Raw genomic sequence first — 15,379 nt, forward strand, 5'->3', positions numbered from 1 at the left:
CTGTAATCTGAATTTGAATTATACATTTACAAATGATTTATTTTTAGTTAGATTTATTTTTTACTTGTACTTACTTATTTTTTAAAGTAACGAAACAGAAAAGTTAATTAGTTTGATAATAAATAAAATTTCATTATTATTTTAAACAATTCAAAATAATATTCCATCAAATTGAAATTCTAAAGGAGAGAAGTTTACAATGAGTGTCAGATGGAAAAAAAAAATTGTCAAGAAATCTTGGTTTGTATCATCTTGTAAAGATGAAACGATTTTTTATTGCTTTTTCAAAGTCTATTCAAGAGGAATATTATATATTGAAATCGGGACTTTTGTGATTTGGTTGGAAAACTGGTATAAAACTTGCAAGGATATGGATCACAGTTTAAGACTTAGTTAATGTGATATCATGTATCTATTAATATGTATAGTTTTTAATGATTTGTATTTTTGTATTTAACAGTTATTTTATTGACAAACTTCCACGTTAACCTTGGAAAACTTTCATCATTTCTATAAAAGTTTTCCATTTTTAATCCTTTAAAGAAGAGAATCGTATTTTTGCTAAGAAAATCTTTGTTTAACAACTGGAAAACATTGGAACATTTTAAATGAAAAAGAAGGAAAGACAGAGAGAGAGAGAGAGAAACAAAAGATCACAAAATACAATGTATTGTCAATTATATGCACACATCAAAATTCAAAATTTTTATAAGCATTACTATTTATTAACTAAAGAAGAAAACTTAATTATTTTTCTTTAAATAAACCATTTAAACAAATTCATGAAAGGAAGAGACTAGCATTCGATTCAAAAAGAATTTAAAGAAATGATAATTAAAAATAAACACGGTCTCTAAACATTCTAGAACATAAAACCTTTCCCTCTCTTCCCTTTTTTTTATGATGAAAAAATAACGGTACATAAAAATGTACCGTCTATCTTTTTTTCCAATTAATACTAGAATATATTTTAATGTGAGATAAATCACATATGTTATTTTTTTAACTGGAATTCTGAGAAGTTTAAAGAAGAACTGAGAACTAAATTGTACCACAATTTATAGTTTTAAACAATCACACGGGAGTGTTAGAAAAAAAAAGTTAAAAAAAACTCGATACATATGTTAAGAATTTTCTTTGTGAACAAAATTAGAGTGCTAACAAAAGAAAAACGAGCGTGTGCCTAATTACGAAAGAAATTTCAATGAGGCTTATGAATATATAGTGGAACGATAAAACCCAAGATTTCTTCAGATAAAAGTGAAGCAATTGGAAGAAAAACACTTTAATATTAATTGTAAAGAAAAGCATTAAGTTCGAAAAGGACACCATCAGTTAGGGATTAACATTGTAGATATCTGGTGATATTCTAAAAACCACTTCAATATTTATTAGCTATCTTCTATTTGAAAAGTTAAAAGCTAATAAATCTTCTGAGTCGAGACTCATTAGAAACTGAGTCACATGCCATACTTGAGTATCATAGTATAAGGATAGATGAAGAAAAAGGGCATTTTAACCATACTTTCTCAAGGGCGTTTTGACATCACTTCCAACAAGGACGGACTTCGTGCTTGATGAATATCACGGTCAATACATCGAACGTATTTTCATAGTTGAAGGTGATCTTGGGTATTAATATCATTTAAAGGTGACCTATGAGCAGGTTTTCGTCTCCTGAATACTAATAACAGCTTCTTCAAAAAATTAAAATATAAATTTCAACTAAAAGCGTATTTTGAAATTTTGAGTAGACTGCAATGAATCAATACTTATTTCTTGAATATTTTTTTAAAATTTACATAAAACTGATAAGTTCCGTTATAGTATCAGCAAGGAAAACGTCTAAAATCTCATTATACAGGTGGAACCTTCAATCTCAAATATGCGAAAAGAATATATATTCTTTCCATATATTTCAACTTCTTTTCAAATCCTTTGGAAACATGTTAATTAAAATTAATAGATTAATTTAGCAATGACATCAAGCTTAAAAAAAATTAATGAATGCAAGTCACTAATCTTTAAAATAAGCATAATTTCCTAACTATGACGAAATTTTTAAAAAAAACTTTCGATTTAAAACTTCTTAGACTACAAATAAAACTCGTCAGTTTTCTTGTTTTTGAGGGTTTCTTGCTTAAAAGTTTCGAATCATTATTCGCAAACTTACAATTTATACCCCCATTTTTTAATAAAGATATTAACAGTTTACTTCAAATTCTGAACAAAAATTTATATTCTAACAAGAATTTAGTAAAATTATTACAATTTTCCGAAATAATTTTACTATCGGCAAGTTGCTAACTGTCAAGCACATAGAAAGAGACGAATTGTTGAGAATTCACAGACCAGCAGATTATTTTGGACTCGGAGATTTTTTTTTTTTTTTTTGCTGATTTTATATGTTTTTCATGTGTTGAAAACAAATTTAACGTTAGTTTTTGCACATATTTCTGGCTTATCATATATGGTACAGTTTTATTTACGTTAGCTCATTAAAGTATATTTAGAATACAGGAAATACGTTAAATCGTTTCCCATTTTAAATTTTTTAAAATATTTTAATATAGCAATAATCCTGTAAATCTAAAACATCTTAATTAAAAATTAGAAATAAGAAGAAACATATAGTACAGAAAGAAAAAATATTTTAATCTTCTTATTTTTTGCCTTCTGGAATAAATTTTGTTTGCACAGTTTCTCTATAGATTACAAAAATAATATGCCATAGAATAAGAATCGGTTCTCTATTGTCTTTATATTCTGGTGAAATATCCTTCACTAATGACATCAAAATTTTCAAAGAAACAATTGTCCTAGTATTGGACGATTATGATTCTATGATTTCCTAATCATTAGTAATAATCAAAGACCACGAAATTTTTAACTAAATCAACATAGTTTTCACCCTTTTGATTGTTCAGAAAGCTCTTGATAAATGAGACCCATTCTTTTGACCGTTTCATTCCAGAATCCACAAAATTTTGATCGCTTATGAATTGTCTGATTTAAGAATCATAAAAAAATTCTAGGCGCTTTGTTTGGACAGACCGTTGGACCTACTGTTACCATATTTATCACACATATAAGTTGAAAGATGGATATGTGCAATTTGGGCGATTCTATTTTAAAATTTTAATTAATTAAAAATTAAGGAAAATTTTGTCGTTTTTCTGAAATAACTTTTAAGAATTTTATTTCCAAAAATAAATTTTATATCATTTCAAAACTTAAAAAATTTTCTTTTTAATGTCATCAATTTAATATCTAAGAAATTTTTCCTAAATTTCGAAAATTTTTTCCTTATTTCCAACAATGGATTACTTTGTTGCTCTGAAATTCAAACCGTTTTCATTCCGATTCAAAAATATGTAATGGCGTAAATTTTTTCCATTGTTGAAAGCAAAAGAAGAATTCTGTTTAATATCTATGTAATTTAAAAGAGAAATAAAGAAGCGAAAAAAAAATTCAAGTGATAGCTGGACCGATATTTATCTTTTTAATTGTGCTGTGATGTAATGGAATTTATTTTTATTAAAATGTTTCGTGTACATAATGAACAAGACATATGAACAGCAATTAAAATAACACGATTTTAATGAAATCAGATTAATTAGATTAATGGAATTTGAATAACATGTCATGGATAGAAGACTATAAATTTTCCATAAAATCTTTATCAATTAGAGTTCAGTAGAATTTTCTGACTCCGAAATTTCATATTCATTTTTGTTTAAACAAAATGAATAATATTTTATACATAGTCTGCACAGTACACAGACTATCCATTCTCAACAATATTTACCGTTTATCATAATATTACCTAAATAAATAAACGAAATTTTAGAAAATGGATCCACTGAAGAAAGTAAAACAAATTTAGTAATTCATTTTCGCTTCATTTTTTTTTTTATTATTTCAGTATTTCAACCCAAAAGTTCACGGCATCGATATTTCCAGCTCCTGCTTGAAGTAATCTGTCAGCTATTCGATAATTTGATTGATTTCTTGCTCTAACAACTTTTCATCAATTAAAATTATATTTTAAAAATTATCGATCAATTTAATCAAAACCAATGAAAGTTGCTGCTTCATCATGTAGAACAGGATTCAAACGATTAAGCTTAATGAAGATATTTCTTTAAAATAACTTTTTTCTGTAGTAATCAATTCACTTAATGCATGCCTTTAATTTCTTGTCCTAAGAAACTAACTTTGTCAAAAATCCTAGTAAATTTCTTTATTATAAATGCATTTATCCTAACAAACTCAAATTAATTAATTAGGAAAATGATTCTATAACATTTCGAACATAAATATTCAAAATTAAGTTAAAGGTTATCATGGTGTGTTTGTTCCAGATAAACTTAAAACTGCGCTAAAGTCTAAAGACAAGTTCGAGAAACATTCGCGAAAAGGCAAAAATGACAGTGACAAAAAGAAAAAAAAAAAAAAAAGTATTCTGTTAAATACACTTTTAATTTTCATTTTTTAGGGTCACAAATGGATTTGCCTTAATTGTCCCATTTTGCAACTTATTTTTTCAAATATATATATATATATATATATATATATATTAAGCCTAATCAATAACAAAAACTTTTTATTCAATTTTTCCCCATGCAAGAATAAAGAAAACGGTGAAAAAAATCAAGATGAAAGTTTTTCTTAAAACAATTGCCACATCAGATAATGATACAGAATACAACCCGCAGCTTTATAGTAACAAATGTAATTTACGAGAAGTAAAGTTTTCACAGCTTTTAAAAAATAAGAAGTTTTCACAGTTGATTACATAGAAATGTTATCATAATATGTACACAAACAGAAAGAACGGTCTCTGAAACGTTGAAATATATTCTCTGATATACAGTGGCTCATATTTGTTTTTGGACGCTTGTGTGTATTTTTTAAAAGTAGATTTCAAAAAAAGAAAAAAAAAAATGTTTAAAAAAATACTACCTAAATATTAAAGGATTTATTTTAAAATTCCTTAAATGTAAATTTTTTTGGTTTATAATAAAACCTTGCATATTCTAAGTAAAATAAATCCCATGTTTTTTTCTTTTTTTCAGAAAAAATTTATTTACCGAGAAAATTTTAAAAATTATCTCGCAAAAGTAATTGGTCACTTGAAAGCTGTATTAAGCTTTTTGGGCAAACGATATTTTTTTTCTATTTATATTTATTATAAATGGAAAGATATGTCAAATACTATCGTCTGCACTTTGAAATTACTACTACTTCATTTAAATTTGCTTGTATTTCTATATTTTAAATAAACATGGTTGGATGTTACAAAGTTTTAAAAAAAATCTGTTAAAAATTTAATCATAGAATATGTTAAGAATGGTAAAAGCATCAGAAAGTATGTTAAAGAAAGTCATACAATAGTTTTTCTTATTATAAAACGATAAGAACTATGTGGAACTGATGAAAATCCATGGAACCGAAGGTTTATCATGCATACAATCAAGAAAAAATCCAAGACTTACTATATTAAAACAATTTGCAACTAGAATTTTCATATTCACACACACACTCAAATAAATAATTAAGTAATTATAAATATGTATTTTGCATAGTTATTGACAAAAGAATTGGAAGGCCTTTCAACGGTTTTTGTTCAATAAAAAAAAAAAAGACTTTGAAGAAGTTTCTATTTTATATATCCATGAAAATAATGGGAATTAAGAAAAATCGGTTATATGGCGTTGGAATGGCATCAAACTGTAATTTATTTAAGACAATAAGTAGCAAATATGTTCATTTTTTTCTTAAATTTCTTATTATATTAATTAATTTGGTGAATCTTGACTATAATATTTTTCACCTTGGCAATAACCTCTTGTTTTATCAAAATAATTTTTCATATTTCAGAAGAAAAAAAATTATAGCTATTCATGAAAACCAAATCTTTCACGCTAAAAAATTATAAAAAATATAAATAAAATAAACCTCAATATACAAATAAGAAATCTAAAATGATTAAAAATAAAAAAATTTAAACTATCAAATAAGATTTAAGTCCGAAAGAACACAATATTATAAATATATTTTTTTAAGAAGTCAAAATAGCTCTGAATTTTATGTTTAAAATAAAAGGTTCGCTGTTCATCTTTTTTATAAATGGAAAAAATAGTCATAGCACATAAAATAATCATTCCAGAAGTAAGGGAATTAAATTTTACTAAGGATTTAATTTTAACTGTTCGAAATGATGAATTCTAATTTTAATACATTTGAATAAATGGGGAAAAAATGCTTTGAACTGCACAACTGAAATAGCTCTCGCAAATGATTTATTTATATATTATAAAAACTTACCTTTGTTAATCGCCATTTTAAAAATTCCCAGTAATTTAAAGAATGATGATAATTTTAACAATATTTAACTAATAAATTTCTTCTAATCCTAATGTTCTTATTATAGACTGACAATATTAACATTATTACGAACTTCTATCAAACGATATCCTTGATGCCACTTAAAATGAAAACAATAATAATCGTTTAGAATATAAAATGAATCCTGCAAGTTTTTCAACAACTTAGCACGAAGAGAAAGAAAAAAAAAAACCTCTCTTCTCGATATTGTATATATGTAACTAATTTAATATTGAGTTCATTATGCTATTTCTGGAAAGATTTTCTTACACAAAAATTTAAGTTCATTTATTACTATACAAATCTAATTCAATTTAGTTTAAAATATCGTTCTAAGATTTAAAAAAAAAAACTATCGCCTGATGGAAATTAATAAAATCATAAAGAATTAATATTAAAAAAATTTAATTGAAACTATATGTCAGAAAAATACTGCCATCAAATTAATTTTTACAATTTTGCAAATTTTAACTTTGGCAAAAAACAATCTTCCCATTTTTTTTTTTTTTTTCTATTTGCTGAAACAGTTTTTATCCTTTTACAGTTGAAAGAGAATTTCTTCAGCAAATTTAACAGTCTAGAATTTTTTTTTCTTTTAGAGAACTGTTCCTAAGTAAATCATAAAATCATTTTAACGTTCATAGAAAAAGCATAAAAAAATTATGTTTATTTACAACAGTGATTTTTTTTCGCAACCAAATATTTTTAGGGCATTTTACTAATTTTCAATTAGTTTGATCAAATATTTAACAAAATTACTGTTTTCGATTTTTTGATAAAATACTGAAATTACGGTCTTTTAAAAAAAAGCACAAGGGCAGGGAAAAAAAAAAAAAAAAAAAAGACTGTGTCCAAAAATTGTCAAAATCTTTTTTCTTTTTTTCAGACTACCCACGGAATACAATTTTACTAGTGGCCTTTATTTATCTTACAAATAAAAACAAATTTATTATAAGCTCATACTAAAGTATGTAAAGCACACCACTGCTTAAAAAAAATATTCCGAATATAGCTAACATTTCTCTGCACAGGGAGAGAATATACTTCTTAAGTATTCGTTTTTTACCCCCTCTCACTCTAGCATTGTATAAAAATGAGTTTAATGAAGTAATTTTCTTTCGCATTCGAAATAACAACTTAATTTATTAAGCAAAGAAGACCAGTTTAAGTTAAATATTCATATTTGTTTTAAATATATCATCATTCAGATAAATCATTTTTTAACCGCGAAACGTCGAGCAATCATTTTCCAAACGGTCAGACATGGCGAAATTTTTGGTTAACCTCGTTTTGAAGTATACAGTTCTTATTTTGCTATATGTTTCTATTAGATATACAATTTGATTTTTCTTTGTTAAGTAATGGAAGTGTTCGAGAAGAATATAGAAATTCGTACTCTGCACCAATTTAATATCGTTCTTTAGCATTTTTATTTATAAAAAATACGAGAAAACATACCCCTGAAAAATAAGATATTTAATTAGTATATTTTTACTCCTTTAATAGTTTTCAGAGTAAAATCCGCTCCAGAAATGTGTAATTTGAAACACTTCTCCCATATGGTTGTCAAGAAACAGAAAAATTAATTAATTAATTACTTGACGAAATAATTTTTTTTTAAATACCATCTGTGGTTAATAACTTTGAGAAATATTTTGATGTACATATTGAGAAAATCTTTTTTCTACACAAAATAAAATTATGACAGCTCCATTTGTGCTTAAAAAAATAAAAATATCAGTATTCTGTTTGAAAACTCTGGAAATGGCCAAAGTAAAGAAACTTTTTGAAGACATCCTAATATTTTTGAATTGACGGCATATAAGTATCGTTCATCCAAGGAAGAAAAGACTTTTCAATTATAAATGATTTCAAATAATTAATAACAGCGTGATAAGTACAAGCTTAATACATTCATTGGAAAATCATTTAAAAATGTTTCTACACCAGGAATTATTTTTTTATATTTCCTCGAAGCATTTCAAAAATTCGCCTCAATAATATTTAACCTTATAAAATCCGATTTTTCCATATTAGTTTTAATCGCATTCTTCTCCTTTCCAATGATTTAGAACATTGTAAGGTTGTTATTCTATTTTTAAAGGTAAAAAATTGTTTTTTTTTTCGGTTTGGTTTAATTTATGTTTCTATATACTCTTCTCGTTCTTGTCTTAGGACCACATTCAAAGTTGAGAATTACCGAATTCCTATTGCTATTTTTGAATAATGACGATACAGTAAAAATTTAATACTTTTAGGCAATATGAGGCCATAGGCACAAATTTGTTTTCTAGCTCCCCAACGACTCAATAATATAAATTTGCCATCGACATAGCGATGTACGTGGAATAAATTTTGAGATTTCCTTTCTCACACGCCCAGAGTTTAAAGGCATGGCGCGATCAGCAACGTGAAAAACCACTACAGCTAACGAGACTTCAAAGCAGAACATCAGTATAACAATTCATTTTACAGGCAATTTGATCTGAAAGTTGCTTGAAGGCCACATTATAAGTTTTATTATGGATGCTTAAAAATAGACCTAAGGATGATATGATTTCCTTATTAAGTAAAGGTACTTCTTGGTAAAAAGGTAATTTTAAGCCATGATACAGAAATTTATAAGCTCCTGATGCTCTATAAGGTGAAACTGTGAGCTTAAGCACGAATAGTTTTATATATTAGTCTGGCAGAACAAATAAAGCTAAGAATTATCTTGGCACAGTGCAGGTTAAATATTCTTGCGCGCATACACACAAAAATCAATTGACAAAACAGTTATTTAATATATCTTTTCGATCGTTAATCAAAATTACTGAAGTACGCCCCTATCAAAATTACTGAAATGTGTGACTCGAACCTCTAGATTGAAACAAATATGATAATGTTTTAGTTTTGAATCATCTGTCTTTATTTTAAAAAATTTACTCTTAATTATATAGTAGGAATAATGTGCAGACAAAATCATAATACACATATGTATAAATGCCAATATTAAAACAATAAAAAGTATTGTAAATTATATTTAAAAATAGTTTTAATTATCAAAATTAAAGAAAAAAACCATACAAAGTAAAACTGATTATCTGGAAAGTTTATTTATTATTTTTTAATTTTAAAGAGTAGGGAAAAAAGATACATATTAAAGTTGAAGAAAAGCACTATAAATGTATATTTAAATTAAAAATTTAATTTAAATTTTGATGAGAAAAACTCTTAATAAACACCTACAACCAAGTAGTATCATTGTGTTAAATTTAGCAAAACTATCTAATAGTCTGTCTTGCAAATCGCTTTGAATGATTTCTCTCATCATGTTGCAATTTACAGATAGTATATGTCAGCTTATTAAAATTGTAATGTTACTGATGATTCACTAAATGTTTTATGAAATGATATCCCATTTAAAAGTATAGATAGAGGGACATTCCCTTCACACTTATGAGACGCTTTTTAAATGCAAAGTAATCTTTTAGCGTGGTTTAAAATATTTCAATTAACTACAGTCAGTCTCAAGAATTAAAATTTTACAATTGGAAAATAAAATGAATTTTTAGCTTTAATTAAACACTTTTTAAAATATAAAATTTTTATTCTACATTTTCTAAAATGATTTATAGCATATATAGAGAGAGATAAAGTCAAGGCAATTCCTAAAACATTGCATTAATGTATACTTTAAATATTTAAAATTTATTTTAATAGACTTCAAGACTTAGAACTGAGGCAATAGGTGAATAATTAGGAAAAATTACATATATAAAAACTGAAATTTAGATGATATTTCAATGTCATACCACTAGCCTCCATGTAGTTATACCCTTCCTACAATCAAACAAGATGAAATGAAAAGAGAAGAGTGATTCAGTGACTAATAAACAATAAGAATATTTATGCTAGTAGGCACTTGAAGAAAGAATCATAATTTAACTTATATATGTAAATAGTCATCATTTAGTCGATAAAATGTAATAAATTTGTGTTTTCAATAGTGTCAAGACATGTGAATCCACATAAACGTAATAATCATTTCAATTCAATATCCCTATTTATGAAAGGAAGTATTTGTGTAGTGTCCAAATGAAACTGTCACACTTCATCATCATCATCATATTTGGCTATACAGCCCAGGGTGGGCCAGTGCCTTCCTCTGAATTCTGTTCCATCGCATTCTATTTTTGATACTTGTGCACCAGTTTCTTTCTTGGATAGCCAGGAAGTCCGTCTCCACTGAGGTCTATCCCTTTTCCTACTTGTTAGAGGTTTATGTAAAAGAATTTTAAAATATGGAATTTTTTTAATATGGAATTATTATCCATTCTAAATATATGAGCTGTTGAGTTCATCTGATTTATTTTCATGAACTTTATAATACCTGGCTCTCTATAGTATTTTATACAGCTCAAAGTTATATCTTTTTATCCAAACATTGTTGATTTTTATCCCACCAAGAATGGCTCGCATAATATTTGTTTTGAAAACGGCTATTTTATTTTCTCCAGCTTTAATCAGGGTCCAGGTCTCTGCGACATAGGTAAGCATTGGTCTAATTAAGGTTTTATATAGTAAAGATTTTGTATTTCTTGATAGTAGTGAGGATTTAAAAAATCGTTTTAGTCTGTAAAAGGCTTTATTTGCATACTGTCACACTTCAGTCATGGAATTTGGTCTGTATAAATAGTCCTAATGGTGATTCATGGCAACTCAAAAGCTGAATTTAAAATTTTATGCAGAATAGTTTTTATTTAATAGTTTGCATTGTCATGAGCAATTGCCTGCAGTACAGTTTTTGACAATTGAAAGGAAGGGGGGTGGGGAATGCAGCAGTATAAGATGGAAAAGAAAGAAATAATTCAAAAAAAAAAAAAAAAAAAAAAAAAGACACACAGCAAAAGACACACAAAAAGACATAAAAGGCAAAAGGCACAGATAGTTCCCAAATGCATAACTGATATTTGAATCTCAAATTAGGGGCTGCCTTCAGACCACAAAATATCCATTAAAAGTTTTAAAGAAAATGTTTTAATTACAATCAGACTATTTATTATCTTATGATGTGATGTCATAGTTTACAATGTTTTTATTTAGCTTAGAAGTAATAAAAATATACAAGCAAATATTCAGTGAGAATACAAGTAAATATTTTAAGTAAATCAACTTTGAAATAGAAAGAAATATATTTTTTCCATATGAAATATTTAGAGAAATTTTTAAATATAAAAGATGTTTAAACTCTTTAATAAATTGATAGAGATAAGCTTCTGCTCAAATAATTACACACAACAACTTAACAAGGACATTTTTTTTTTTCTTTCTTGCTTCTTTAATTTCTTGGTCACAACACACAGACAGTGAAATACAGATGCTAAAAAGTTAAATCACATCACATATACATAAAAGAAAAATTAAACTTGCCATGTATAAATATGGAACAAGTTGCTTCACATTCTCGCATAAAAATGAAGTTTCTTAAGACTGTATTTGCCATATATACATTAAAAAAAATGTGAATATTGTACAAGATGAATTCTTTGCCATTTATTGAGACAAATTTAAGATGAATAAAATGCAAGTTTTGTCAAAAAAAAGAAGTCTGTAATGAGAATGTACATAATGTTATGCAAAGATGTGTATGCTTAACAACTTGTTTCTTTTTCCTTTGCAAGTAAATAGAACAGATAAGCTAAATAATTCTAAAGGTTCAAAAATAAGTGTTTTTATAGGTCCGCATTTGAAAAAAATTGAGTGAAAAATTAAATCCTATTATACTATCTTAAAGAAATAGTAATTTTCTTTTCATTCTACTTGCCATGTAATAATAAATAACTAAAAATGCTTCTTTATAAATTTTGCTTCCTTTTGCATCAGTGTCTGACGATTTTGGCCCACAAATTTAGAACAAGCAGCTTCTGTAACTTGTCCACAATCTCTGAGATCAAGGTGGGCAAGATTTGTACAACGCTTCAATGCCTCTAGACTGGTGTCTGTAATATTTGAACAAGATGAGACATCAAGAGAATGTAATCGAGTAGCCTTTGCTGCACCTAAAACAGCAATTCCCATGTCGGTTACCTTATGACAGTGGCTTAAATCGATCCTGGACAGCAGAGGAAGATGGTGAGCCAATAAACGCACAGACACATCTGATATGTCAGCACCAGCAAGCTTTACTTCTGCCAAATGTCGAAGACGAGTTTTACTCTCAATGAAACCAGGTCTTGAATCAGGTGGTGGGGATAAAAGATCCCTAATAACTGAATCATTTAGTCCCTCAACCCAACTAAGGTCAAGAGAGCGCAATAAAGGGCAATTGCAAGTGCTTAAGGCCACAACAGATGCTGAGGAACAACCACTTAAAATTAATTCTTTCATCTGTGGTAGTCTGGCAATTAACCATGCCAGTTGTCTACGAGACAGATTTGTCCAACTAAGGTTGAGTGTAACAGGCTGTCTTCTGATAATGCCTATTAATGTACTTGCCGTTATTTTACGTCTGGTTAAATCCATCACAGTCCATAATCGTGGATCAACTGACCATCTATTCCATGTTTTACAAACCAGTTGGCAAATATAAAGGTCTTTAACAGACAAAAACTGAAAAACAGGCAACATCACTTCTTTTTCCAAAGCTAAGTTGTCAGAATCAGCACTAGAGTTTCGGATTTTTTCTTCATTGTTGTCTTCAACAATAGGTGCAGGCCGCACAACATACTTTGGTTTTTTAAGATGTGGATTATCACGTAGAATAGAGCTGATTTTGGGATTTTCAGATATTGGAATTTTATTGCCCATTTTCTCAGATTTAATCAGTTTGTCTTGAGAAATGCTGGTAAGTTCAGCTTTAGTTTCGTCTGTTAAGTTGCATGACACTTCCTGTTTAATTTTTACATTATCACAAGACTGTATCACCTTCATATCTTTAATGAAAGGTTTACCATTATTACCATCTTCACATTTACCAAAGCTCTTAGTTTTAATGAGAAGATTTTTCTTCAGGCCTTTTAAATTGCGGAACAATCTTTCCCGTGCAGTTTCTCCATGGCGCTTCATTGGTACGCCAAGGTGCAACTTGGATTTGGACCTTATTTCCAATTTTTCATTAATGTTCTTAACTCGTAAAACTTTACCCTGCTCATTTTTGAAAGTTCTCTTCAACTGTAAGGGGTAGCGAGCACAGGAGCGTATATGAGAAGGAGAAGTATGAGCTTTTTTGATTCCCTCAACTGCTGCTTTGGTAGGTGATGTAGGACATCCATTGCTGATTTCTTCCTAGAAATTAAGAGAATAAATTTCTTTTATATTTTCTAATTTTAGGATATCCTAAGAAATCTGGACAATCACAGTGCTGAAGACAGGTGCAATTTAACATGCGGGTGAAACAGCTTGATTAAAAAGGATTGAACCTAGAAATTTATAATTTCAGGCCATCACCAGCAACAAAAAGCATGCAAGGGAAGCAATACAGCACATTTTATTCAAATTTGACCCCCACACTATACTTTTTATAATAGCTACATGCAACCATAGGTATTAAAAAAATTAAGGAAATAAGCCACAAATAATAAGCAAACACAGACATTTTATTATTTATTTAATGATTTAAAAAGTTGAAAAGCATTATTTTTCTTTTACAAAGCAATTTAAAAGAAAAACTAAAAGCAAAGACAATGCAAATGGGAGGAAAACAACTGTGAATAAACAAAAAATTTTAAGTAATGAGAAACTATACAATGAATAAAACATCACACTTTCCCAATAAAATAAATCACAGGAGCTAAAATCTATAACTTAACTAAAACAAAACAAAAATATGCTAGCAGAAATGAATAATAGTACAAAATAATTCACGCTCAAAAATTAATAATTTCCTTAAGTCGTAAAAAGTACAAAACACTAAATATGACCAATAGATATGGCACATTAATGAAATAGCATCAACTAAAAAGGTTTTCAGTAAAACTGGAAAAATACTGATATCAGAAAACAACATACTAAATTAAATGTTGCTTTTTATTGATAATATTAAAAAATGGAAACTTACTGAAAAGTCAGTAATTTCCTTAAGTCATAAAAAGTACAAAACACTAAATATGACTGTCTAGATATGGCACATTAAATAACAATAACTAAAAAAAGTTTTCAGTAAAACAGAAATTATATTGATATCCAAAAACAACATACTAAATTACATGTTGCTTTTTAACAATATTATTAAACAATAGAAATTTGAAAACTTCTTCGAAAATAAATATTGTACATAAAAAATAAAAAAAAAAAAATAAAGCCAAAATAAAAAAAAATGAAACTCTCTGATTTTCTTCTATAATGAAGCAGAGCTCATAATTAATTTATGAAAAGCAACAATTTGAAAAATAATGAAAACTTGAAAACTTCTTCAAAAATAAATATTATACATGAAAAAAAAAAAAAAAAGGATGCCAAAATAAACAAAATTAAAGTTTAAAAAATTGAAACTCTCTGCTTTTCTTCTATAATGAAGTAGAGCTCATGATTAATTTATGAAAAGCATCAATTTGAAAAGTATGTTCAATTCACTCCTTTTAATAAAATTTGTAAAAAACAAAACAATGCAAGAAGAATTAAGAGCTAATTTATAATCATGAGAGTATAGCCTTTTCATCACCACTTCTAATATATAAATAAACATAATATAATAAAAAGCATATATAAAAAAAGGTAAAGAATTTTGAAATTCTATGCACATTTTTATCCTCTGATATAAATACAAAATGAGTGGAAATAAAGTAATTAAAAATAAAATATATTTAACATTTTTTTAATGTTCCAACATATTTAATCAGGTATGAAGGGGGGGGGGGCGTGAAGATTAAAGATGCTATTGTAAATTTTTCATCTTTCCATAATTGTTTCATAAATTGTTCAATCAGTTATTGCAAGATTAAAATATATCTATAATTTCAAAAAATGTAAGCAACATCATTTTATTAATATTTTTTCATAAATTTAG

General features: G+C 27.2%; 1 protein-coding gene across 2 annotated transcripts in view; it reads right to left on the reverse strand.

Annotated features, from left to right (window-relative positions):
* Positions 1–11,294: 11,294 nt before the first annotated feature.
* Positions 11,295–15,379, reverse strand: part of LOC129971449 (lysine-specific demethylase 2A-like) — a 47,976-nt gene continuing 43,891 nt past the window's right edge. The window contains exon 17 of one of the 2 annotated variants that reach the window (XM_056085219.1): positions 11,295–13,659. In XM_056085219.1, the coding sequence (XP_055941194.1) occupies positions 12,217–13,659 (1,443 nt within the window). In that variant the 3' untranslated portion in view covers positions 11,295–12,216. The remainder of the gene's footprint in view (positions 13,660–15,379) is intronic. The other variant, XM_056085220.1, reaches the window with a different exon arrangement.

Source organism: Argiope bruennichi, chromosome 6 (assembly GCF_947563725.1).
Source record: "Argiope bruennichi chromosome 6, qqArgBrue1.1, whole genome shotgun sequence".
Lineage (NCBI taxonomy): Eukaryota > Metazoa > Arthropoda > Arachnida > Araneae > Araneidae > Argiope > Argiope bruennichi.